Source organism: Geotrypetes seraphini, chromosome 8, assembly GCF_902459505.1.
Source record: "Geotrypetes seraphini chromosome 8, aGeoSer1.1, whole genome shotgun sequence".
NCBI lineage: Eukaryota > Metazoa > Chordata > Amphibia > Gymnophiona > Dermophiidae > Geotrypetes > Geotrypetes seraphini.
The window spans coordinates 142,039,600-142,067,403 of NC_047091.1; the positions used below are offsets into that span (position 1 = coordinate 142,039,600).

The 27,804-nt window shown below is 43.4% G+C and overlaps 1 protein-coding gene across 8 annotated transcripts in view; it reads right to left on the reverse strand.

The window, feature by feature from the left end:
- EP400 (E1A binding protein p400) overlaps positions 1-27,804 on the reverse strand; it is a 285,750-nt gene that overhangs the window by 106,101 nt on the left and 151,845 nt on the right. For all 8 annotated transcript variants that reach the window (XR_004540299.1, XM_033954163.1, XM_033954160.1 and 5 more), the window contains 6 exons: positions 20,166-20,330; positions 18,717-18,887; positions 13,876-13,970; positions 9,056-9,354; positions 1,883-2,085; positions 1,613-1,782 (listed from right to left, as the gene is read on the reverse strand). Coding sequence is in view for 7 of the 8 variants with exons in the window: in XM_033954163.1 (XP_033810054.1) it covers positions 1,613-1,782; positions 1,883-2,085; positions 9,056-9,354; positions 13,876-13,970; positions 18,717-18,887; positions 20,166-20,330 (1,103 nt within the window). In the remaining variant the exon portion in view is untranslated. The remainder of the gene's footprint in view (positions 1-1,612; positions 1,783-1,882; positions 2,086-9,055; positions 9,355-13,875; positions 13,971-18,716; positions 18,888-20,165; positions 20,331-27,804) is intronic.

Below are 27,804 nucleotides of genomic sequence, written 5' to 3' on the forward strand. Positions count from 1 at the left end.
GGAGGGAAGAAGAAAGAAGGGGCCCTGGCAAGCCAGTTATCAAAAGCCAACCATAGCCTGGGACCCCTACATGATATGAATAATGACCAGACAACAAAAGGTAAGAAAAATAATTTTATTTTCTGTTTTGTGATTACAATATGTCAGATTTTAAATGTGTCTTGAGGGAGGCTGCCGCTGCGGCTTTGCACAGAGGGGCACCATTTTCGTGGGAGCCGGCCTTCGGAGAGGCATGGGACGCGGGGACGGATTGCGGAGGGGCTGCCGCTGCGAAGGGCTTTGGAGGGGGAGCCAGCCAGACCGCGAGTGTGGGGACGTTGTAAGCGCGGATTGGTCAAGGAGCCGCCGCTGCCGAGGCTTTGAAATTGCTCTCCCACCGTCACTCCCTCCCGCCCCATCTCTGCCTCTGCCCCTGCCCAGGTTCAAAAGCAGGAGACATCTAGCACCCGTTAATCTAACGGGCTTAAACACTAGTCAGAAAATAATATTAAAGATTGAACTAGGCCAGTTACTGGGCAGACTTGCACGGTCTGTGTCTGTGTATGGCCGTTTGGTGGAGGATGGGCAGGGGAGGGCTTCAATGGCTGGGAGGGTGTAGATGGGCTGGAGTAAGTCTTAACAGAGATTTCGGCAATTGGAACCCAAGCACAGTACCGGGTAAAGCTTTGGATTCTTGCCCAGAAATAGCTAAGAAGAAAAAATTTAAATTAAAAAAAAAAAATAAAAAATTTAAATTGAATCAGGTTGGGCAGACTGGATGGACCATTCGGGTCTTTATCTGCCGTCATCTACTATGTTACTATGTTACTATAACTAGACAATACTTGTTTATTTAAAAATGTTATAATCTGCACAGAGGTCTATGCAAAGTGGCATTTCAAATAAATATTTAAAACAAAGTATATATGATAAATAGCAAAACAAAATTATTCACTTGTAACAGGTATTCTCTATTGATGTCATCTCAATAGAGCCCACACAGGAACACACCCCAGTCTATTTTTCTGGAAATTTTTGGAAATGTCTTATCGCATAAGCATGCATCCTCCTGCCTATTGCCATCATGCAGGACCTTATCAATCAGTTTAGATCAGGGGTACCCAATAGGTCGATCGTGATCGACCGGTAGATCGCCAAGGCATAGTGAGTCGATCGCGGAGCCCATCCCGGGACACATTGCCTTGGCGATCTACCAGGCCGATCAGCCTTCCTCTCCCCGATGTCAATTCTGCCTCCTGTCTATCGATTCCCTGGCACCAATTTAAAAAAAAGTGAAGTTCATCCTCTCCCAACCTACTCACCAATTCTATCCTTCTCTCCGGTTAAAAATTAATCCCTCTTTCCCTAGGACATTTCAATGTCAGTCCATAGCAAGTAGGTAGGAACACTTAACTCTTTCCTCCTATTCATTTGTTGCCTAGTATCAGTCTGATAAAATATTATTTGGGACAGTGCTGTTCAAACCACACCAGATTTGCAGCAGCACTGTGCAGTTAAGTGCTGCTGAAAATCTGAGGAAGGCCCGCTCAGCATGGTTTATGCTGGTAGGAGTCTCTCCTGCCCACTCAAACCAAACTGAATATCAACCACTTTATTAATAAGGAATTCTTACTTGACATTGTTCATGGTTTGCATTTTCATCTATCCTTATGTAAGTGAAATTCTGGAAGTTTAAAAACATCTCTAAGATGTCCAACATGAGTAGCATCTGGGAGAAGATCAGCACCCGGCGTCCCTCGGATTTCAGTTTTTGTAGCAGCACTGCCAGAGCTTCCAGCTTCCCTATTTTAAAGAAATGAGGAAATGGAGGTGTGTGAGGTATAGCAAATGCGAACAAACTTTGGGTTTTCCTTCCTTCCTTTATATGATGTATTGTCCATACCTGAATCATACTGCACCAAACGCAAGTCAGGGAACTGCAGTAACAGCGGCATGGTCATCTGTTGCAACTGCTGCAAACAGGGAGCCCACTGCTGTGCAAGCATCTGCTTCAAATTATTTCTTCCTTGAGTATATGAAGGCGGAGGATTCACCACATATAGACATGGTGGAGCAGCCAATGCTGCCGGCACCACACACATCACCCTGCAGTTTTGGAATTTCACAAGAGACAGAGGTTATGGCATAAAGCAAATTCAAATACCATAAAAAGGGCTCTTCGTAGATAGCAGGAGAATGCAGCCACACTCTCGTTGATGTCATTTGATAGAGCCTGTATGCTGGACATCTCCAACAGGTCAGAGAAGTAATAATAGAGCTCTCTGAGCATGTACAGCAATTGCCCTGCTGCCTTAGAATCCCTCCTCCCCCACAATCAATATCAGAGCTAAAGTGTGGTGAGTCTTATTACCCTTTCTTTCTTCTTATTCTGATTTTGTTTTTCAGTCAGTGGGGGGAGGCAAGAGTGGCTGCATTTTCTTGCTGTCTACAGAGAACCCCTGTTACAGATAAGCAACCTTTCTTTTTCTGCAAAGAAATGCAGGCACACACTAGGTGAGTCCCAAGCTGAGGGTTCATAGTCAAAAGTGCGCGCCGACAACCCAGCGCAGACAACTGAGCGCAAGGCGGAAGCGCGCCGAAGAAAAACAGTATTTTAAGGGGCTCCGACGAGGGGTGTTGGTGGGGAACCCCCCCACTTTACTTAATAGAGATCGCTCCGGCGTTGTGGGGGGTTTGGGGGGTTGTAACCCCCCTCATTTACTGGAAACTTAACTTTTTTCCTCTTTTTTAGGGAAAAAGTGAAGTTTTCAGTATAATGTGGGGGGTTACAACCCCCCACAACGCCGGCACGATCTCTGTTAAAGTGGGGGGGGGGGGTTCCTCCCCCACCCCCGTCGGAGCCCTTTGAAATACTGTTTTTCTTTGGCGCGCTTCCACCTTGTGATCAGTTGTCTGCGCTGGGTTGTCGTCGTGTGCTTCTGACCTGTCACCCAAGCTGAGAGTCATAAAATTAATGCGGTCATAGTGGCCCAGAGGCCAGGAAGATGAGTGGAGCAGAATGAAATAAAATGGGTTAATTTATTAGTAGGCAAATAGATTACAGAGAACTGCCTACTCCAGTGAATCACAAACTGTGTGCCATGGCAAGATTCTGGGTGCGCTGCCAGAGATTGAAGGACACATGACATATACCGAGTGCCACTTCCGGCGTCGGCGCCTCTCCTCCCCCACAAGAACCTTATCTCGTTTTCTCTAAGCTCAGGGCTGTGTCTGGAGGGCCTCCAAGCATGCGCGGACGCTGATGTGATGATGTCATGTGCGCATGCGTGCAACATCATCACATCGATGTCCACACACGCTCGGAGGCCCTCCAGACACAGCCCCAAGCTCAGGGAAAATGAGACAAGGTTTCTGTGGGGCAGAGCTGGGGAGTGGAGCTGTGGGTGTGCCACAGAAAAACAAAAGTTTGTAAGGACACTGGCCCACTTAAATGCTGCATCTTGAGCATATGAAAGATCCAGGCAGCAGTAACTGGTGGAAATACAGATAGAAGCCCAGTTTGCAGTATTGCATACGTTCACAATGGAGGCTGCTCTAAAGTTTAAAATGGCGGTAGCTTTTGCACAGAGTTGATGTGAGACTATGTTCCCAGGAGATGTCAAGTAGAGAATGACACGGTGACAAAATTCATCACCGTTCCCATCCCTGCGGATAACCGCGGGAAACCATCTTCATGTCATTCTTTAAGGAGAGAAGGAAGAATCAGAGTATGAATGGCCACAACCACTGACCCGCAAGCTTTGCTTTGAAGAATGCTGATGTAGAAGGATTGAAGTTGAGATACAGAATGACAGTCTCTGGTATCCAGAGCAGATATTAGTGCCTAAGAGCCAATCACATCAGTGATGCCACAATGGCTTCATTATCCTTGGCTCACATAAGCACAGCCAATGACCCGCAAGCTTTGCTTTGAAGAATGCTGGTGTTGAAGGACTGAGGTTGAAATAGACACTAGAAAATGGCATGGGATTATTTTCCGCGGTTATCCGCAGGGACGGGAACAGTGATTAATTTTGTCACCGTGTCATTCTCTAATGTCAAGCTTGTGAATGTGTAGCAAAAGGAAATGCAGTCAAAAATCCAATTTGTTAAGGTCTGTTTATCATCTGGCAAAACCAGGATTATTTGGATTGTGATGATCTATTGTGTAGGTTTTCTTAGGTCTTTGGTTCAGCAGAGGTTTTAGAGCAGAGTTCATCTATAGTCCAGAGTATGAAGTGCAGAGAGGCAAAAGTTTAGGCAGGGTATGGATTGGTTGAAATGAAAATCTGAATTTTGGATAAATATGAAGAAGTACTTTATTGGGAAGACCTGAGTGTACAAAAGACAGTGAACAAGAGCATGTAATTCTCTTACTCCTTTTGTTATGGTAATAGTTATTAGAAAAAAGATAATGGGCATGGTGGGGGAGATACTGCAAAAACCAGTGAAGCTTGACATAGAAGTAGCTCTACTTAACAAGGCTTAGGATAAATGGCTATTGCTGGAATTTGTGCCAGCACGATTGACTTTAGCAGAGTACTGAGAAGCCTCCTCTTTATTTATTTTAAATTCTTATAGCCCCACTAGATCTGCCAGTTCTGTATGAGGTACAATTAAACATACATAGTAATACACTAAATTACATGACAAGACCTAATAAAAAAAATAAATACAGACTGCAGATATAAAATTTACTGATAGCTTCGTTCAAAATGGACAGTTCTCAATAGTTTTCTAAATTGCAAAACCCCAGAAAGCAATCTAAACTCCATTAGCAAAACATTCCACAAACAAACATCTTGGATTGAGAACACCAATCGTCAATTTAGCAAAAGTTTAACAAGTTTAAAGGATTTTACTTCTGGTAACATTTTATCAGCAAAACATAAAGTATGTGACAAATGATGCTTTTGAAACAAAGAAGCCAATACAAGAGGACTATTGTTAGTCAATACCTTATAAAGCAGACACATAACTTTAAATTCAATTCGAGCAGGAATAGGCAACCAATGTAAGTCCTGAAGAACAGGCGTAATATGCTCACATCTAGCCAACTTGCAGTAGCATTCTGAGACAGCTGCAAAGCATGTATTTTGGTAAACCAAGATATAACGAGTTGCAATAGTCAAAAATAGGAGGTATTAAGTATTACTACAATAACAGAGCAAAAATTAATTATAGATAAATAATCCTTAAGCCTTCTTAAAACTCTCAAATGGAAAGAAAATCTACCTGGGGACTAAAGGACAGAGTAGAATCAAGAAGTATATCGAGATATCTGCAACAATCAAGTACAGGAATAGTAACACTATTAAAAATAATTTCAGAAGGAAACATGGTCAATCTGTCAGATCAACTCAAACATAAAATTTTAGTTTTACCAAGATTTCATTTTAGATGATTGCTGACTAATCGCATTAAAACATTTCAAACGCTTGTCTGGCGGAGATGCCTGCTCCTAGTAGACGTAGTGTTTTGTTTAGACCGCTTTGGGAGGTGTGGCAGTGATTGCTTCCCCTGTGGTGTCCGATTGCTTCCCCTGTGGTGTCAGGACCCCCATACTAGTGTTTTGATGCTGCTGATCGGTAATCTTTCCTTCCCCCACAGGGTTGGTCCCTTCTGTTTTTGGTAGATGGTGATAACCTCTAATGTAATCCGCCTTGAACCGCAAGATAATGATGGAATAAAAGTTACTAATGTAATGTAATGGTGGGCTAGGGGCTTTGAACTTCTTTCCCATGTCTTGCGGGATGATGGGAGACTCCTGTCCTGCCCTGAGTTGCTGCAGCGGGGCCTTTCGCCTTCTGGCTTTGTTTATGCTCATTTTCAACTGCTACATTATGTGGGGTCTCTCCCTGGGGGTTCCCTATCTTTGGATTTTGGGATCTGGTTTCGTACCTTTTTGGAGGGGGGGAACAGATCCTGAGCCTCAGGTCTCAGTCTCCTTCTTTTATAGACAGCTTGGTATCCTTGGGCCCTCTCGGGATTTTTCCTCCATTTTGGAGGCTTGGCAGCGGGATTTAGGGAGGGAGCTTGGGGTGGATTTTTTGCCCCGAGCTTTTAAACATATCCCAGTTCTGGTACATAATGCTGAACTCCAGGAATGCCACTATAGAACCCTATTGAGAGCATACACGTCTCAGTCAGGCCTACCACATGGGCTGTGTGGATATCCAACTTTTTAATACTTGTATCACTGAAGTGAATTCTTATTTTCATGGCCTTTGGCTTTGTGAGAGTATTCAAGGTTTTTGGGGGGACCTGGCCTCTATTCTAAGGGGATTGTTGCACGTTCCGGTTCCTCTCTCTGTGCTTCACATGCTGTTTGCTCATTTCTCTATGTTTTCCGTCTATACTTCTGCTGAAAAACTGTTTTTGAGTAAATGCTATATTTTGGGGACAATTATTGGTTGGCTGATGTTCCTCCCTCCTTCTGGTATTGGAGAAATAAACTACATGAACTTATGGGATGGGAGACCCGAATGGCTTACTCCTCTCGCCGCAGAAGTAGAGACTTTGTTAATACTTGGGTTCCTTTTACAAAGCCGTGCTAGGGCCTTAACACGCGGAATAGCCTGCGCTAAATTGCCCCGTGCGCTAGCTGCTACTACCTCCTTTTGAGCAGGCGGTAGATTTTCGGCTAGCGCACACTATAGTGTGTGCTAATCCGGTGCGTGCGCTAAAATACTTAGCGCACCTTCGTAAAAGGAGCCCTTGGTCTCCTTATTTGGACAATTTGCCTCCAGGGAGTCGTAGTCGCATCTTGAACAGACTGCAATTGTTCCCTAACCCACCTGTCTGTGCTTGGTTACTTCTTTGCTATTGGACTTGGGGGGAGGGGGAGGGAGGGGAGGTTTGGGGGGGGTCTGTGGGAGGTATGCGGGGGAGACTTTGTAACCCAGGAGGACATCAGAGTCCACTCCTCTGGGGGGGATCACCTTTCTTGTAAACTCAAATACTTACTGCCTGTCATTTTGCCTTTGTTTGTGGTTCTTTCTTGTTAATAAAAAAAAACAGATTTAAACATAAAAACATTTCAAATGATCAAGAGTTGCAGAAAATGACTCCATAACTGGAACAATAAACTGTATATTATCCACATAAAGATGATAGTACCTAAATAACCCCCCATCCCCTTTTATAAAAGTGCAGAAATGTTTTTTAGCACAGGCCAATGCGCTGAATGCTCTGCGCTGCTTCCAACGCTCATAGGAACTCTATGAGTGTCGGAAACAGCGCAGAGCATTCAGCACACCGGCCTGCACTAAAAAACACTTCTGCGGTTTTGTAAAAGGGACTCTGTGATAGGACCTGGCAAAGAGGTTGCAAATAAATGTCAAACAAAACAGCAGACAAAGCAGATCCTTGAGGTACACCTGCAACAATAGGACGCCAATCAAAATTACTACCCAGATAATAGGCCTGAAAACGCCTTTCAGATATAAAGGAATTGAACCAGTCCAACACTTTCCCACCAATACACAATGATTGTAATCTTAGCATGACATAGTGACAAAAATGCCACTGAAATATCTAAGAAAATAATTAGAAAAAAGACGTATCGTGGTCAACACCTATTCGTATTTGCTCTAATGCAGATTGAAGCAGTAACTCAGTAGAGTACATAGGGAGGAAAGAGCTATTTTCATCCCAAAAAATTCTTTTCTTACAGCTGTCTTAGAACAACTTTTTCCAGTATTTTTGCAAGAAATCTGAGGAAATGGGGTGATAGTTAGAAATAACCTCAGGATTTTGACAACATTTTTTTTTTTTTGTTGAAATCTGTTTTTATTAAACAACAAACCATAACACAGGCAAACAGCAGACAAAAATATATATCAGTTTCACCCAAACCAAGGAAAACAGGGCTTCCCACCCCCCAAGAGGACCGGACTCTTATGTCCTCTCAGGTTACAAAGAACCCCAAACCCACAGCCCCCCCCTAAGCAGACCCCCCCCAAAACCCCTCACCCCCAACCCCCCCAACTCCCCTCCCCCAGATCTTGTAGGAACACAACCCTCTTTTAAAGAATTAATGATACACAACAAAGAAGGTAAAAGTGCCTTCTTAATTGATAAGTATGTTTCAGTGAAACAGGGGCCCAAAGGACAAGATAATCTATTAAGACCTGTGACAATGAGCTCAAGTTGGGTGAAAGATCCAAATTGAAATTCTGTCCAACATTCAGTAACACAACAGAAAGTGGTTCATCATGAAAGTCACTTATGGTATTCTGAATTTTAGTGGAAAAAAAAATAACATAAAATCTTGACTAGAGAATAAACAATCATTTTGATAAGAATATATTGTAGTTAATTTCCTGATTACTTTGAATAACTATTTGGAAGAAAATATAGCTTCACCGATTCTCTTGTCATAGTACTCATATTCTCTTTTGAAGGATAATGTATCATCCATGTAAATCCTGGGATGCACTGGGAGGGGCCTAGGGCCCTGATTTGCCCAAGCGCCTAAGACCGTGGTGTTGGAACTTAAGAGAATCTGGCCCTGAGTACCAATTCTATAGTATAATAGCGTCTTTGAGTCAAGATTCCATCATATAATACTAGCGTAAATCAACCTCAAAGTTCCAACATTTAGACATGCCCACTTACAAGTGGGTGTACCTAAGTGAACCATGCAATGTGTGTATCTCATAGTATTCTATAAGTTGCATGTGTTGCTTGATGATATGGCATACCATGGTCTGTCCTCATGTATGCTCCCCTTTGCAGTTGTGTGCTAAGTGATTTAGGTTTTTGGTGCCAATCATGTGTGTGTGTGCTAGTATTCTCTAATTTTGGCACGCTATTGATACCTAACAGTACCACTACTACTACTACTACTAATCATTTCTATTGCGCTACTACACATTAACAGGCACTAAGATTGCCTTTTAAGTAACATGCAAGTGAAAATTGCAGACCAGCACTGAGCACTTACTAACACTTGCACACTTAAGTGTACGTTCCCATGCATATGCAAGTATTATATAAATTTTAGTGCAACCTGTTAAAACTATGGGAGAAAAGGGATATCGTGAATAGAGTCAATAAATGATTTCCATATTACCTCTTCACAACAGGCTGCAGATATTCTTCTTGCTGCTCAGGAGTTAGCATCAGGCACTGCATGGCACCTCTGGTACTTCCCAACATGCTGAAGTGATGACGACAGTTCACAGGGCCATCCCACCGCCAGGTTTTACCTCTATTGGAATTCTGTGGTATTTTCCCTCTATCATAAGTCAAACAGCAGATGTCTATCAAGTCCCTGCCATACACAGGGACTCGGGAGCAGTGTCTCTCATTACCAAAAAAGATCCGGTCCAGGCGCTCTTTCAGAAGTTTGCTCTTTTCCTCCACCGTTTCCTTTATTGAAAAAGTGAGTGGATTTTGTTATTAGTGAGGGTTAAAAAGATCAGAAAGCTAAGCAACAACTAAAAATTTCTTATCCCTGCTTAAGGGAGAATTTAGACTATGTTGTACTCCAGAAAAGCTGAAATCTTATGAACTGGTGAAACATCATCAAGTTTTATATAAATTCCCCCATATAAATAATGCTACAATAAAATCACATTCCAGAAAAAAAAATGCAACAATAACAAACATCTGTGCCAATTCACAGAGTTGGCAGCAGAAAAAGATCAACCCAGTCTAGGGGCTGACCGAAACTGCTTTTTTCAGTTTCAGCTAAAACCGAAAACTCTAGTTAGGTTGTGTGAATGTGAACCAGTGAGGGTTACTGGGGATTATCAGAGCTTGCAATCTGCATCCCTCTACTAAATCCACAGAGAGGCATAATCGAAAGGAACGTCTAAGTCCGTTTACGTCCATCTCGCAAGTCGTCCAAAGTTAAAAAGAGCCTAAGACACATTTTCGAAAGAGACATCCAACTTTTTTTTTACTTTCGAAAATCTTCTAATTATACGTTCTGCCGATCTGATCGTCCAAGCCACTAAATCGTCCATCTTTATACCACATTTCCGTCCAAGTCCAAAATGCCTAGAACAAGTCCTGTTGGACGTGGGAGGGGTCTGCAAAGTGATGGACTGAACACCCAGACAAGGCACCTAAAGAATGGGGTACCTTACAGGGCACTGCTGTGAACTTCAAAAAAAAGGGTGCCATGGCTTCTCCTCACTACAGCTCCCTTATAGGTGACGGTGAGTCCCCCAAACCACCTCCAGAATCCCCTAGACCCACTTATCTATCACCCCAATAGCCCTTATGGCTTAAGGAGCCACTTATATGCCAGTAAAAATGGGTTTTGGGGTGTATAGGGCACTGCACATGTTTAAGTATCAATGCAGTGATTACAGGGGCTTATGGGCATGGGTCCTCTTCTCTATGGGTCCCTAACCAACCCCTAAGATGACTTAAGCTGCCTCTGGGCTGGACGACTAGGCTTTCCTATGCCAGGCGGCCAGGTGATGATGGTCTGAAGGCTGAAATTTAAAGTTGTGAATAAAATTTTTATGGGGGTGGGGGGATTGGTGATCACTGGGATAGTGTGTTGGGGTCTGTGTTATGTGTTTGCAGTGCTTATCTGGTGAGTTTAGGTGGGTTTTTGTGACTTAGACCATGTTTTACATGGTCTAAGTCACAACGTCCAAGTTCCGTCGATCCTGGGCTGTATAACTTTCGGTTATACATGCTGTACGACTAAGTCTAAGCCAGCCCACGTCCTGCCCAACTCCCGCCCTCGACATGCTTCCCGTTTTTATTTTTGGGGCTTGGACGTTTTTGAGAAATGTTCATCCAAGTGCCGACTTAGGCCAGTTTTTGGACGTTTTTCTCTTTCGATTATGAGCCCCACAGTATCCAAGACAAAATATAACAATTTAAATAATGAAAGACCATATTTTACTTCCAAGCAAAACAGCCTCCACATGCAAGAACCACAGCTAATAAAAACTGAAACTAAAATCCAAACCTTCAATTCTGACTCCTATTTTTCTACTGTCCAACTCTGACTCCTACTAATATTGGGCTTTAAATTTTTCAATCTGATCTAAAGTATAAAATGATAAATGTACCTTTTATTATGAAGCTTTTTTTTATTTTGAAGCTGAAGTTGGTACATTTTTACCGACTCTGACTTCACTCAAAATTGCTTCTGATTCATACTCCACAGAAAGGCTAAGCAGTTTATCATCCCAAATGAACAAACTTAAATGCCTGCTAAAGGTTTGTATCAAAATCATTTATTTGGAGAACTCTATTTACCATGTAAACTATTGTGCAAGATCAGAACAGTAATTACTTGCAATCAAAGTACAAAAAAAAAGAATACAAGTGTAGAAACCTGCCCCTCCCCCTCCTCCCCAAGAACTACCTTACAATCCCTAGTTGGCTAGAGGTGTAGTCAGGGAAGGAGCGATGCCCCAGTTGTGGCAGCCATATTGAGAGCAGAGCTAGAACTGGTAGGAGTAACTGTACACTGCTCCTGCCATAACATAGCTAAAACTAAATACAACTCTTAGGAAAGGTGGGAGGGTATGTGAGAATAATTGACTTGCTGTCCTCAAAGATAAGAAACTGCTTTCTCCAAGGACAAGCAGGCCATATACTTCTCAATGTGGTAATTCCTAGCTACCAGGTTCATCAAAAAAAGAGCAATATTAGGACAATGGGGACTTACAATGGCAAGTCCAAGTAGATCAATTAACCTGAAATCATATATATACTGTTGTGAAGGTGCAACCTGGAACAAAATAAAATGGGTCTAGGAGAGTGGAGTTGGATTCTAAACCCCAAACAAATTCTGCAGGACTGTCTGACCAAACCAGCAGTTTCAGCGGGTCAAGGGGTGCCTACCTACTGTACATGGAAGTGCCGATGCTCCATGCAGCAGCAGTATCTGTGACTGTGCCACAGGCTGGAGGTCTTGCAAGGTAGGTAGAGGTAGAGTCATGGCTGGCACAAGTGCCCCCGATGCCAAAGGACTCTGCATCTGAAGAAGCCCTGCCAAGTGCTCCCGGAGCATGGCCCAGATCTGTTCATTGATGGCAGTCACCAGTAAAAGCTGGGGCACTGGTTTGGAGACAGCCTGCAGAGTTTTCAGTGCTGTGGCAGAAATTGGGTCCCTGATACTTGAGGGGGACTAATGTTTGTGCTTCTTGGCCTTTGCCTGATGCCAAGCATCGAGGCTTCTCAGTGCCAATGAGGACATCGAAGCAGGTGGAGACCCACTCAGTGCTTAGCCACTCTCAGTCTCAGAAACAGGTCTAGTAGCCATAGGTACTGATGCTTCTGATGCCAGTGCAGACACAAGGCCCATTTGGATCTGGCTCCAAACAATTCCAAGCCTCTCTGGATTTCTGGGCTCTTTTCTGCATGCACAGTTTAGATGGTTATACTCTGGCCTCAGATACGCCAGGAATGAGTGCCAGCCCCAACGATGGTCCAATTGTACTAGGTATAGTGCTTAAAGCCACTGGAAACTTTAGATGACATGTAGGGGAATATGGTAGAAGAAAAATCAAATGACTTAATGGTAAGGAAAAAAGGGGAAAATCTACCAAAAAAAATAAAAGGATATTAAGAAACTTTTAAATGCTACTATAAATTAACACATACCACAAAAATGGGAGAAAAAAAGGATCTCAGACAACCATAACACAGCACACATAATATTCTAGTGTTTGTGATACTTAGTTAATAGTGTCTTTCACTGATCCTCAAAAGGGCATTGCAAGCTAAGTACAATTTCTATATAATAATGATATATTGAAGTACAAAGCATTATTCAAGCATTATTACTGTATGATATAATTTTCAATGGGAGCTTTTTTGAGGACCAATGAAAGACACTATTAACCAGGTATCACAAGCACTATAATATTGTGTGTGCTGTGTTATGGTTTTCAAGATCCTTTTTTCTCCCATTCCCAAGTTATTCTTCATATTCTTGTTTGGCATTGATAAAGATAGCTAAACAAGAAAATAAAGAACAACTTGCTAAAGAGACAAAAATTCATAGTAACAATTTTTTTTAGGTACATCAAAAGCAGAAAACCTGTGAGGGAATCTGTGGGGCTGGTAGATGATCAAGGAGTAAAAATGTGCTTTCAGTAATGCAGTAGAATGATGTTGTTTCACTTATCTTGCAACTGCTATCATGTCCTGAGATCTTTATCTCTTGGGTTCTCTGAAGACTGAAAGCAAAACAAGTCAGGACCCAATAGCAATTGCAAGATAAGTGAAATAATAGCATTAGTTATAAACACATTTTAGCACTGTGTTGCTCCTGCAGGGCTATAAAAATGTGTGCTATGATTGAAAGAAAATTGAGCCAACTTCTATTGGGCTCAATCCATTTCTTGGTCTCCTATTGAATATCTTCTGAGCACAACTTACATCACTTTTAGTATGTGTTATTAAGATTTTTGTGAAGCTGGGGATTTCATTATGACTAAGAAGCATAACATCCTGTGTGACAGAGCTCAGTTTAATGCTCTCTATCTCCACCTTCTGGTAGATGGTCATAACCCACAATTCTCTAGATTCATCTACCGCAGATGAAGTGGTCCAAACACACTATGGTAATATGGAGGGCACCCAAAAGGGCAAGAACAAACACACTGAAGAGAACTGCAGAGAAATAGATCCATGCATACATGGTGGGAGCACTGCCTCAAAGAAACAGTATGCTAGGCAGTGTATCCACACCCGTGTGTGAAAATTATATGGCCTGCGTGTCCTCAGAGAAATATACTTTTTAATTTTTTTACGTTTTGCTCATAACTGACCTGAAATAGGCGGTGCTGTTTTTGAAAGCTTGTCAAAAAAGTATTGCTAGTCCATTTTCCTTTCTTTTATTTCTATTTATTACCTTTAAAGTGGACTACACAGCAATCATATTACTATGTCCTATAACTATGATGGTACCTGAGTTGAAACTAAAGCAGTAGCTGCTGATTTAGATAATGCTCCCTGCTCACTCGATGTAGAGCTGGCAAGCGTGGATCTCCCTGCAATACCACCTGGAGATGAAAAATATGTATTCTGAGTTAAATATTGGTAGTATACTAATAACATTAGATATAGCAGTCAAGATTAGGAACATACTGTGAAATGTCTAATGATGCGTGGTGATTCAGATTCATTCTAAGAGCCCAAAATGCCTGAACAGAAATGAGTAGTGATGAATACAGATATTCTGGGTACCATTCCTACAGGAGCACTCAGAAGAGGAAAAATGTATGTAGGAGTAAAGAAAATGGACAGGGGCAATTTGGCTGTCCTTGCCGTTTTGGGCTTGGTTGGTTTCTCTTGATCTCCAATGGGTTAACAATTCCAGTAAGTTTCTCCAGTGTGATGATCATATTGAATAGTTCATGCCTTTGGCAGACACCATCTCCAAGCTTCTCTTTACAAAATGCTCTAAGACAAGAGAATATGCAACTGAAATAAAACAAACCAAGCCGAATACGCAAGAACAGTCAAGTTGTCTTGTTCACTCAGGTAAAATTGGCTTCCATAAGCCTTTCTTTGTTTGATAAGCAACTACTAGATGGATTATATGACTAAGTAAAAAACAATTTATTCCTTATTGTCCATGCCAGACCAGTGAGTTATGTCCTCCTGCCAGTAGATGGAACCAGAGAATTCAGAGCTGACTTATAGGGGGCCGATACTGCCTTCAGCTCTTGGCATTTCTCTTGCTTCAGCAGATGGAGAAATTAGTTCTTACCTTCTTATTTTCTTTTCTTTGAGTCCCCAAGACCAGTTCAGAACTGGTGAGTTATGCGCTTACCTACCAACAGGTGAAGTTAGAAAACTACAGGACAGTGCTCTGCCCTATAAGGGGCTGTGCAGTTCCAGTACTTCAGTATTTGTTTGCAAAGCTAATTATTTGGCATGGAATTGACATTCTTTCTAATGCCTTAAAAATTAAGAATTATGCAAGAAAAAACATATAGCAATTCATGAACTAGAACAAAATTCAAACTTTGAATAAAGAACAATTGTACAGAGAGCACAATATTATGCACACTGAAAATGGGTGGGATCCTGGACTGGCCTGGTGAGACTAAAGGAAATAAAATTAGCAGGAAAGAACAAATGAATCCTTCCTTAATGACCTCACCAGACCAATCCAGAACTTGTGGGACATACGAATGGGATGCTCAAAAGTTCAGTCTAACCATGAAGGGAATGATGTAGAGCCATGAAACTTGCAAGTTATTCCACATATTCACCCCTAAGTTCAACACACTTGCTCATTATGTCTAAAGTTTCTGTAGCCCTTCCAAAAAAATACTCTGATGTCTGGTCACTGAAATACTGCTCCGCTGCTGCAATCACCATTCATTCACTCAAAAATTATTGCCCTTTCAAACTCTTTTTAAGGTTTGGAAACAGAAAATAGTAAAATGGAGCAAGATCTGGTGAGTAGAGCGGATGGTCTATACCAGTGTCTCTCAAACTGTGCCGTGGCACAGTGGTGTGCCCTGAAGAGATTCCAGGTGTGCCACGAGAGATTTCAGAATTTTATTTTTAAAAATGCCCTTCATAAATGTACACTAGAATAGATGATAAGTATGTCATGTACGCAAGAATCTGTCAATGTCATGAGTGTGTGTGTGCCTGGATGTGCAAGGATACAACCGACTAGACAAGTATCATTCTTTGACGTGATTGGTCCTTGAAAACTAACAGCAAGTAATTTTAGTTTTATTTTTTATGCAGTAGTTATCTTAGCTTGAGCACCAAAGCAATCAAGGTTTTGTTACCATTTGGATCTTCTTATCTTTGCGAACTTGGATTTTCAGCTCTGACAGAAATTAAATTGAAAAAAGAGAACAAATACAGATGGTGGATGATGAAATGTGTGTTTGCTTGTTGACTATTGATCCACATTTTGAGTTAATTTGCATGCGATAACAAGCACATCCATCGCATTGATTAGCAATTCTATTCTATCTACTTTAGTTTTAAAGTTGTTACAATTACCCAAATATAACTTAAAGAAATTTAAATAAATAACCCTCAAATTTAAATCTTTGTTGGTTTTGCAATTTTATAATTTCAATTTTAACGTGCTGTGAAAAACATTTGCTCCATTTAGCTAAAAAAGTTTGAGACACTGGTCTATGCACTGAAACCCCAACAGAGTCAAAATATCCATTTTGCCTTGTGACCAGGTGCATTGTCTTTCAAAAAGAGAACTCCTTTCTGCAGCTCTCACCCAAGGAACCACCTCCAGCTTTTCAGCCATTAACCCTAAGCACCTGCATTTAATTCCAGGCTCAAGGAGAATCTTATTGAAGTAGGGATCTGATCTGTGACTGGCGCTTCAACATACTATACTCTGGATAAAAGGCCTTCCCCACTTGGGAACTGAACAAGATCCCCAAATACTCTAGAGCAGGGGTGTCGAAGTCGGTCCTCGAGGGCTGCAATCCAGTCGGGTTTTCAAGATTTCCCCAATGAATATGCATGAGATCTATGTGCATGCACTGCTTTCAATGCATATTCATTGGGGAAATTCTGAAAACCCGACTGGATTGCGGCCCTCGAGGACCGACTTCGACACCTGTGCTCTAGAGAATGAGTAGGTTGCAACTTGCTTTTATTGAGATTGATTATCCAAACCAGGGTCTTCAGGAGCTGTATTACTCTGGATGTCACTTGAAGACTCTTCTGAAGGGAGGGGGACTCTGATTTACAAGTGCACCCAATTTCCTTAGTGCCACAAAAAGGCTGTCACAACGGCCATCACCTTCAAAAAGGTTTTGGAAGTGAAGTACATCACTCCAAACTAGAAATGCTGGCTCAGAATAGCAAAATGGAGAAATCTTTGATGTGGAGCCAAAATCAGAATGTTGAAGTATGCTTGAGATCCACAGCCAATAAGTATTCTCTTGAATTAAGGGACACTATGACTGGCCATAAGGTGGCGGCAGGCAAGACAATTCTATTTGCTGATAAAAACAAAGCTGAAGGAAACTAGCAGCCCTTGAATTCCACCATGGTGTGTCATATTTGGTCTGGGAAGGAACTGTCCTGCAGGACCTGGCAGCAGCACATGACTGACACCATTATCAGTCTCTGTGAGCAGAATTTTCTGAGTGAACCCCTTCTGGGACCCCAAATCTGGATAGTCTAGTAGAACCAGGACTGGCATCTAGTGACTTATGCCTGCTTCTGCTGGGAATCTGAATATGATTTGAACCACATTTTGGTGGGGCCAATCAGGAGGGGTAGTTCCCCAATCAAGATTCCTTCTTGAAAGATCTCTTCCATTCTATTTTACATGTTGACTGTCAAGTGAACAGAGAAACACAGCATGACTACTTAGTGTCAGGTGATACAACCTTTGGTGTTGCAAAAGAGGACCGCATAGGAGAGATTGATGTTGGAATTTGAAGCATTTGCGAGTTCTATTTATCAGGGGACTACTATTCCCCTTCAGGAATGATTTCTTCAGTCTTGTTCCTCTAAGAGAGAGTGGGATGAAGATAACTCACAATTCTCACAGAAGGCAAAGACTGGCTCTGGACACAGGCACAGAAGCTCCCTTGTTATTCTTCCAGATGATGTACTCTATCCCAGGGAGTCAAGAATGCAAGATTGAATTTAGTCCAGAGGGCTCAGTCTATCTTTCCTCCGCGTGTGCGGATCGCCGGACTTGATGGACCGAAGGTCTGATCCGGAGATGGCATTTCTTATGTTCTTATGTTCTTTCCTGTCAAGGTTCAGAGGATAGCATCTATTAGAGCTTAGGACAAAGATTGGTCTCCTTGGGTAATTTGAAAGGAAAGGTTATCAGTGCACTAATACTCTTCCCCTTCCAAGGCTGGAATCAGGCTCTTTCTCTTCCAATGATAAAAAGTCAGTTGTCAATTATCTTTGAGATGTTTGCAGTTGCCAAGGTCCTTCTAAATCTTGCCCTATATTCTAGGAGGAGTTAGGAAGATGATCACCTCAGACCACACCAACAACAGTTAGCAAGTCCCAGAGGGCCAGCTAACCATTTCAGAGCACAGGAGTCCTAGTCCTCTTGCCTCCTCTACACTCTTTCTTTAAGTGTCTCCTGGACATTCAGTATTTAGGTGCAGAAGTTCCAAGTTCTATTGTGGCTTCCTCCAATTTGGTCTGGGTATAGCCTGGGTACATCCCACTCATCTGGACTGGTCTGAAATGGACAATAAGGAAGGTTACATTTGGAATTACCTTTCCTCAAGTCCTGCCAGGCTAGTCTAGAACTGACCAATGGAACCCATGTAGTCAAGAATCTCAGTCTTGACAGTGACTATGTTGTACCCCAGGCAGTTGTTCCCTTGGTGTATGGAATTTTTATTCCTGGGTTAGAGACCATGAAATGATTTTGAATGTATCATATTTGGCTTTGGGAATGAACTGGAAACACAAAACATAGTAATTGCCTTTATTAGTCTTAGCTTTGAGACAAGATCCTGAGGAACTGAAGGCAGTACCAGCTCCCTATAAGGAAAGAGAAGTCAACTCTAAGTTGCTTTTCTCAAGCTCCATCTGCTGGCAGGGGTTGGGGGAGCATAGCCTACTTGTCTGGACTGGTCTGGTAGGACTCCAGGAAAAGAAATGATCAGTTAAGATGAAATTTCCCCTTCTTGTGCTGGATTACCTTTTCTTGACATGATTCTTCTGCATCATCTATTCCTCTTTATATTCTTATCAATCCTGTTTCATTCCATAATCTTCCAACAGATATTCCTAACTCTATACCAGGAGGGGAAGATGCCTACCTAGCTGTGTTACTGCAGTAGTTGCTGGCATGCCTGCCTGCTGCTGATTTCCTGAAGCATTGATGGCATTTGGGAAGGTCCCAGCCTGTGAACTAGGTGGCTGTATTGCACCAGCTGCCTGCTGTCTCAGGTACTGCTGGTTGGGTGCTGACACAATCTGAAGTACATTTCCTGTAAATTAAAGGATGGCGAGAAAAAAAATGTTAGCATATAATCAGATCCAACAAAGGAATTAGCTGTATTCTAAATATGTAAGTCATGTATCAGTCAATGATTTATCCAGCACATATGACGTTGTGAGGGAGTCTACAGGATGCTACCACTCCCCCTGATGGATACTCCTTCAGTGTCAGAGCCACCTTAATTTCCATAATCCCTACCCAGGGGAAGTGACATAAGAAGGGCAGCTGCCAGGAAGTATAAAAGGCAGAGCCAGGGTTGGGTTAAGGAGGCCCAAGGAAGGAAGATGTGACCCCCAGCATATGTCTTGAGATGTGAATCTAGATACTCTTGTTGACTAAAGTAAGCCAAACTTCTTATTGAATACAGTGAGCCCTGATCTGAGATCTGGCTGGGGCCAGGCTTTGTAGACTCTGTTTGGGGCATGGCAGTCACGGACCCTGTCAGACACAGCCCCATCTCAAGACTTTTCTTTCTGAATTAAGAGACTGGTTCTTTATTGCTCCCTACCCTATGATATAACAGGCCTCAGGTTTCCGAGTTAATAAAGAGTTTTGTGTTACCTTTGTGACCATGTCTGGCATTCAGTCCACAGGACCACTCACAGCCCTCACTCACACTATCACAGATGTATTAACAAATATCCAGTGAGAGCCATGTACCATATTTACAGCCAAAGTTTTACAAAGTTTCTTGAAATATGTACCCATGTTTCGTGCTACAGCAAAGCAGCCATGGAGGAAAATCACAGCATATTAGCAAGCTATTTTCACTGCAGTTTCAGGGTGCACATCTGGATACCCTCTGATCCTCTAGCATACCTATCAGGAATCTGCTCTAGGAGCAGAGACCTACATCTAAACTCCTCAGGATCCTGTCTCCAAGATGAATTCAAAAAAACATTTTAAATAAATAAAACTTTATTAAACTTTTAATACGAGGGACCACTGAAAAGTTCTCAGTCCAACCAAGAGAATGATATGGAGTCATGGAACTTACAACTTTTCTTGACACTGGTTCCACAGCATTCTCTTCTTGGCTGGGCTGAGAATTTTTCAGTGGTCCCTCGTAAAATGCCACTCCTTCCATAGGTGTACAGTGCTAGCTTTTATAGTATAATCAATCTAGGTAACTTGCATAGGCTGTGAGCTGCTTTCTGCTTCATACCTAATTAGTCCTACATATGAACTTTGTGCTCAGAAATTTCTGAATACTGTCTTAGACTAATAATTAGAGCAGAAGACTTAAGAATTTAATGCATGAGCCTACCTTGCAGCTGAAGTGGCTGGCCAGCAGTAAGCTGGCGTAGCTGGCTCTGTGATAATGTAAACTTGTTCCCTTGAAACTGCAGTGTGACTGGAGTCTCTGGCTGAGTGACTTTGCCTTGGGCTCCAGCAATAGAGGTCAACTGAGCTATCTTTACAACTTCACCACCTGATAAAAACATGTCAGAAGAAGCAGAGTTAGTCTTAGAAGACAACCTAAAGAGCTACCATGTAGTTGGTTAGTATTGTGGCACCAAAGCACCACCCATGCATCATAATACATACGGCAACCAAGTGTCACATAAGACCACCTCAGGCATTAGTTTCTGTTTTTATAAATCAGATATGTTGTAGGATAAACTGTTGACAACAAACCTTTAGAACATGGAGATAATTTTATAAGGAAATGCCTAGTTTTAGGCGACAAGAACAGGCATAACTGGCAATTTTATCATTTATGCATGTCAGTGGGCACTTACATAAATAGAATATATAAAATGCCAATCAGGGTAAAAATATGTACCATGTTCGCATGGCATATACTTTTACTATTTCATTTATTTATTTAAAAAACTTATATTCCGCTCTATCAACATTTCTAGGCGGATTCCAACAAACATACATATGGGTGTGCATACAGGTACAGTCTGGACATCGCAAACAAGTACATGTGTAAATTAAAATTTATGCACATTTTTGCTATCATCTAGATCTGGGCATTTGGGCATTTACACCAGTCCTAGCGCTGCTGTAAGTGACTGCACCTTACAGCAAGACACATTTTTGGTCTCTTACACTAGCATTTTCTAAAGAAAAGTAGCTGCCTACTTTTCTTTATAAACATAAGCTTAAAACAGGCAAGTTTTGGCAGCCTTAAACTAGGCACTCATTTATAAAATTGCCCTCTACATGTGAAGCTAAACTAAAGGTCTTGTCTAGTAAATAAGCATGTTTCCAACTGAGAGGTTTGCTTCCTATGTGACACCTCGCAGCACACATGTCTTGCACTTTGCCTTTCCAAGAGCAAACAGCATAAAAGAAGCTTGTGTTTCTGTCTAAGTTTGTGTTTCCACAGTATGACACCTATAGCAGCATCACTACCTACTAAAGAACACAGCATCAACTCTTGGCTCTATTTCTTCTTTCTAAGATTTTAGCTTCAGTCCTTTGTCCTTGCAGAAACTGGAAACTATTGTTCTATGTTTTTATATATGCTTAGCATAAAGGATGTATTATGGGCAGATTTAATCTCATTCACTGCTTTTCCATTAAGCTGTACAGTCATTGCTATAAAGATCATGAACCAACATTATACAGATTTTAGCAGAGAGTGATACAGCAGTTGGGGAGTTGAGAGAGAGATTTCAAAGTACTTCAAACATATGTGTCCTCTTCAATAGGGCTGACCTGATGGTGAAGAAAGGAGCACAGATCCTACTAAACATATAAATTGCCATACTGGGACAGACTGAAGGTCCATCAAGCCCAGTATTTTGTTTCCAATAGTGGCCAACCTAGGTCCCTTGTACCTAGCTAGATCTCAAGCAGTAAAACAGATTTTATGCTGCTTATCATAGGAATAAGCAGTGGATTTCCCCAAGCCATCTCAATAATAGCCTATGGACTTCTTTATTAGGAAATTATCAAAACTTTTTTTAAAACCTTGTTAAGCTGATTTCACCACATTCTCTGGCAACAAATTCCAGAGTTTAATTACATGTTCTGTGAAGAAATATTTTCTCTGGTTTGTTTATACCTACTACTTATTAGCTTCATTGCATGTCCCCTAGTTCTAGTATTTTTGGAAAGAGTAAACAAGCAATTCACATCTACCCTTTCCACTCCACTCAGTAGTTTATAGACATCTATTATATCACCCCTGAGCCATCTCCTCTCCAATCTGAAGAGCCCTAGCCACTTTAGTCTTTCCTCATAGGGAAATCATTCCATCCCTTTTATCATTTTTATCGCCCTTCTCTGTACCTTTTCTAATTCCACCATATCTTTTTTTGAGATATGGTGACCTGAACTGCACACAGTATTCAAGGTGCGGCCATACCATAGAAAGATACAAGGGCATTTATAACATTTTCATCCTCGTTTTCCATTCCTTTTCTGATAATGCCTAACATTTGATTTGCTTTCTTAGCCACTGCCACACATTGAGCATCACATAGCTATAGGTTGGGTTCTTCTTTCCCACATACATCATTTTGCTCACATTAAACGTCATTTTGCTCACATTAAACGTCATCTGTCATCAGTGTCTCACAAGGTCCTCTTGCAATTTTCACAATCCCCTCATGATTTAACAACTTTGAAAAATTTTGTGTCATCAGCAAATTTAATTATCTCACTAGTTATTCCCATCTCTAGATAATTGATAAATATATTAAAATGCAGCGGTTCCAGCACACACCCCTGGGGAAACCTACTATTCACCCTTCTCCAATCAGAATACTGACCATTTAAACCTACTCTGTTTTCTTTCAACCAATTCTTAATCCACAATATGGCATTACTTCCTATCCCATTACTTCCTAATTTCTTCAGAAGTCTTTCATGAGGTACTTTGTCAAATGCCTTTTGAAAATCCATATACAGAATATCAACCGGCTCACCTTTATCCACGTATTCATTTACCTGTTCAAAGAAGTGCAGTAGATTGAGGCAAGATTTCCCTTGACTAAATCCATGTTGGCTTTCTCTTATTAATCCATGCTTATGGATATGTTCTAGTTCTAAAGAATGCTAGATACAATTTGCATTCATTCCGCTCCTCATTATTAAATAATGAGGAGCAAAATGAATGCAGATTGTATTTAGCATTCTTTAGAACTATTATACTATATTGCCCTTGTTAGATAAAGCAATGTTACTTACCGTAACAGTTGTTATCCAGGGACAGCAGGCAGCTATTCTCACTAGTGGGTGATTTCATCCGACAGAGCCCCGATACGGACATCTTGCAAGCATGTCTTGCTTGAAGAAACTCAGAAGTTTCGAGATGCCCGCACCGCGCATGCGCCAGTGCCTTCCTGCCCGATGGTCCGGGCGTGTCTCCTCAGTTCAGGTAGCTAGCAGAGAAGCCAACCCAGGGGAGGTGGGTGGGACGTGAGAATAGCTGCCTGCTGTCCCTGGATAACAACTGTTACGGTAAGTAACATTGCTTTATCCCAGGACAAGCAGGCAGGTATTCTCACTAGTGGGTGACCTCCAAGCTAACCTCAATGGGATGGAGGGAGAGTTGGCAACTTAGGAGAACAAATTTTGTAACACAGTTTGGCCAAACTGCCCATCCCGTCTGGAGAAAGTATCCAGACAATAATGAGAGGTGAACGTATGAACCAAGGACCAAGTGGCAGCCCTACAAATCTCCTCAATCGGTGTCGATCTGAGGAAGGCTACAGAGGCTGCCATTGCTCTGACCCTATGTGCTGTGACCTTACAGGGAAGGGGTAATCCAGCCTGGGCATAGCAGAAAGAGATACAAGCCGCCATCCAGTTGGAGATGGTGCGCTTTGATATAGGTCGTCCCAACTTGTTTGGATCAAAGGAGACGAAAAGTTGAGGAGCAGTTCTGTGTGGTTTGGTGCGATCCAAGTAGAAAGCCAAAGCACATTTACAGTCCAGAGTGTGAAGAGCTGATTCTCCAGGATGAGAATGAGGCTTTGGAAAGAACACTGGAAGCACAATGGATTGGTTGAGGTGAAATTCAGAGACCACTTTAGGCAGGAATTTCGGGTGAGTGCGGAGGACCACCTTGTCATGATGGAATACTGTGAAAGGTGGGTCCGCCACCAAGGCCTGAAGCTCACTGACCCTGCGAGCAGATGTGAGGGCCACCAGAAAAACCACTTTCCAAGTGAGAAACTTTAGTGGAGCCTTGCTCAGAGGCTCAAAAGGAGGTTTCATAAGCTGAGAAAGGACAACATTTAGATCCCAAACCACTGAAGGCGATTTGAGAGGAGGATTGACATGAAAAAGTCCTTTCATAAATCTGGAAACCACAGGATGAGAAGAGAGAGGTTTCCCTTGTAGAGGCTGATGGAAAGCCGCAATAGCACTCAGGTGGACTCGTATAGATGTCGACTTGAGACCAGACTGAGACAGATGTAAAAGATAGTCCAAAACAGAGGATAGGAAGGCTCGCTGAGGCTCCTTAGAATTGGAAATACACCATGAAGAAAATCTAGTCCATTTTTGGGAGTAGCATTGACGAGTAGCAGGCTTCCTGGAAGCCTCCAAGACATCCCTCACCGCCTGGGAAAACTGGTGCGGAGTTACGTTGAGAGGAACCAAGCTGTCAGGTGGAGAGACTGCAGGTTGGGATGAAGCAGAGACCCCTGATGCTGAGTAAGCAGTGAAGGAAACACTGGAAATAGGTACGGTTCCCTACTGCTGAGTTGAAGTAGAAGGGAGAACCAAGGTTGCCTGGGCCACCGAGGAGCTATCAGAATCATGGTGGCATGTTCGGACTTCAGTTTGACTAGAGTCTTTTGAATGAGAGGGAATGGCGGAAACGCATACAGAAAGCGATACCCCCAATCCAGCAGAAAAGCATCTGCCTCGAGGCGATGAGGAGCGTAGATCCTGGAGCAAAACTGAGGCAGCTTGAAATTGTGGGGAGCCGCAAAGAGGTCTATCTGAGGCGTTCCCCACTGAGCAAAGATCTGATGAAGGGGCTTGGAGTGGAGTGTCCATTCGTGAGGCTGGAGAAGACGACTCAGTTTGTCCGCCAAGACATTGTCCCTCCCCTGAATGTAGACAGCTTTGAGGAAGGTGTTGTGGCGAACCGCCCAATCCCAGACTCTGAGAGCTTCCTGGAAGAGGGAGGCCGAGCCCGTGCCCCCTTGCTTGTTGACATAATACATGGTGACCTGATTGTCGGTGCGAATGAGGACCACCATGTCGTGAAGCAGATGTTGAAAAGCTTGAAGAGCATTGAAGATGGCTCTGAGCTCCAGAAGATTGATTTGATGGAGTCGGTCCGCACAGGTCCAGAATCCCTGAGTGCGAAGCCCATCCAGATGCGCTCCCCAGGCATAGGTCGAGGAATCAGTTGTGAGAACCTTCTGGTGGGGAGGAGAATGAAACAGCAAACCTCTGGATAGATTCGAAGAGGTCATCCACCAGAGCAGAGACTGCCGAAGAGCAGGAGTGACTGTGATGTGTCGAGTCAACGGATCCGACACCTGAGTCCACTGAGATGCCAGGGTCCACTGAGGAATTCTGAGTCTGGCAAACGGCGTCATATGAACTGTAGAGGCCATGTGGCCCAGGAGGACCATCATGTGTCTCGCTGAGATGGTCTGGCGAGAAGACACAGACTGAGAAAAGGAGACTGCGTGGGGATATGATCGAGACCTTCAAAATACTGAAAGGAATCGACAAAATAGAGCAGAGAAGATTATTTACATTGTCCAATTTGACACGGACTAGAGGACATGAAATGAAGCTAAGGGGGGACAGATTCAGGACTAATGTCAGGAAGTTCTGCTTCACTCAGAGAGTGGTTGACACCTGGAATGCCCTCCCAGAGGAGATTATTGCGGAATCGACCGTCCTAGGCTTCAAGAGCAAACTAGATGCATATCTCCTTAAGAGAGGCATATAAAGATATTGTGGACTATAAATTACGCCAGGTGTACACCTGGCAGGGCCTCCGCGTGTGCGGATCGCCGGACTTGATGGACCGAAGGTCTGATCCGGAGATGGCAGTTCTTATGTTCTTATGTTCTTATGTTCATCCATGCGCTGAGAAGGAAGGAATGCTCTGAGACATACGGTATCCAGGACAGCCCCGATGAAGGGAAGAGACTGGGTCGGCTGTAGATGAGACTTGGGAAAGTTGATCTCGAATCCCAAACTCTGCAGGAACAGAATCGTTGACAGGGTCGCTGAGAGGACCCCCGAGGCCGAGGGAGCCTTGATCAGCCAGTCGTCGAGGTAGGGGAATACCTGAAGACCTTGGTTCCGGAGGGCCGCAGCCACCACCACCAGACATTTGGTGAAGACTCTGGGGGACGAAGACAGACCGAATGGAAGCACTCGATACTGCAGATGGAGATGTCCCACCCGAAATCTGAGGAACTTGCGAGAGGCCGGAAGAATGGGAATATGAGTGTAGGCCTCCTTGAGATCCAGAGAGCATAACCAGTCGTTCTGCTCGAGGAGGGGGTAGAGAGAAGCAAGTGTCAGCATGCTAAACCTCTCTTTGACTAGGAATTTGTTGAGGACCCTGAGGTCCAAAATTGGTCGCAGGTCGCCCGTCTTCTTCGGAACAAGGAAGTACCGGGAGTAAAATCCCTGGTTCAGTTGGTCCGTCGGAACCGGCTCCACGGCACGAAGCTGGAGCAAAGCCTGAGCTTCCTGAAGAAGAAGGGCAGTCTGAGTCAAGTTGGAAGGATACTCTCTTGGAGGGTGGTCCGGAGGGACCCGATGGAAATGAAGAGAGTATCCTTCCTTGATGATAGTAAGGACCCAGAGGTCGGTTGTTATGGCCTCCCAGCGATGATAAAAATGATGGAGGCGCCCTCCGATGGGAAAAACAGGGGGAGGCAGAACGAGGTTGGTTATGCCCTCGACGAGACAGTCAAAAAGGCTGAGTGGTCTTAGGGACAGCAGGCGACTGAGACTTAGGCTGACCCTTCTGGGGAGGCTGACGCTTCGCCGGTTGCCTCGCAGGTGGAGTTTGCCTCGGCTGATAACAACTCTGATAAATCAACGGCGGACGAGAAGGTCGAGACTGCTGAGGCTTAGGCTTCCACCGAAGGATAGATTGGAAGGACTTTTCATGGTCAGACAACTTCTTCGTGACAGTCTCGATGGATTCGTCAAAAAGATCCGCCCCAGCACACGGGACGTTCGCCAGGCGGTCCTGAAGATTCGGGTCCATATCAATGGTCCGCAACCAGGCCAACCGGCGCATCGCCACCGAGTAGGCCGCCACTCGGGCTGAGAGCTCGAACGCATCATAGGCAGATTGCATTAACTGAAGCCGAAGTTGGGACAGCGAAGCAACCACTTCCTCAAACTCAAACCTAGCCTGGGACTCGATGTATGGTGTGAACTTCCGAAGCACAGGTAGAAAAAATTCCAAGTAGGCTGCAAAGTGGAAATTGTAATTCAGGACTCGAGACGCCATCATCGAATTCTGATAGATGCGTCGACCAAACTTATCCATGGTTCTGCCCTCGCGGCCCGGAGGCACTGAAGCATAGACCTGGCCAGGATGAGACCGCTTGAGCGAGGATTCGACCAGGAGGGACTTGTGAGAAAGCTGAGGACCCTCGAAGCCTTTATGATGCACCGTGCGGTACCGCGCATCCAATGTGCCAGGGACCGCAGGGATAGAGTAAGGAGACTCGAAGCATCGCATGAAGGTCTGGTCGAGGAGCTTGTGCAGGGGAAGCCGCAAGGACTCTGCCGGAGGACGAGGCAAGTGCATGGTATCGAGGTACTCCTTGGAATATCGAGACCCAGCATCGAGAGTAATGTCCATGTCATCTGCCATCTGCCTGAGGAACGATGAAAAGGACAGTTGGTCCGCCGTCGCCGGTCTGCGAGACGGACTAGAAGAAGAAGAGGCTTCAGGCTCCAAAGAGGCCTGCGAGCAACAGGACGAGTAGAAAACCTCGGGG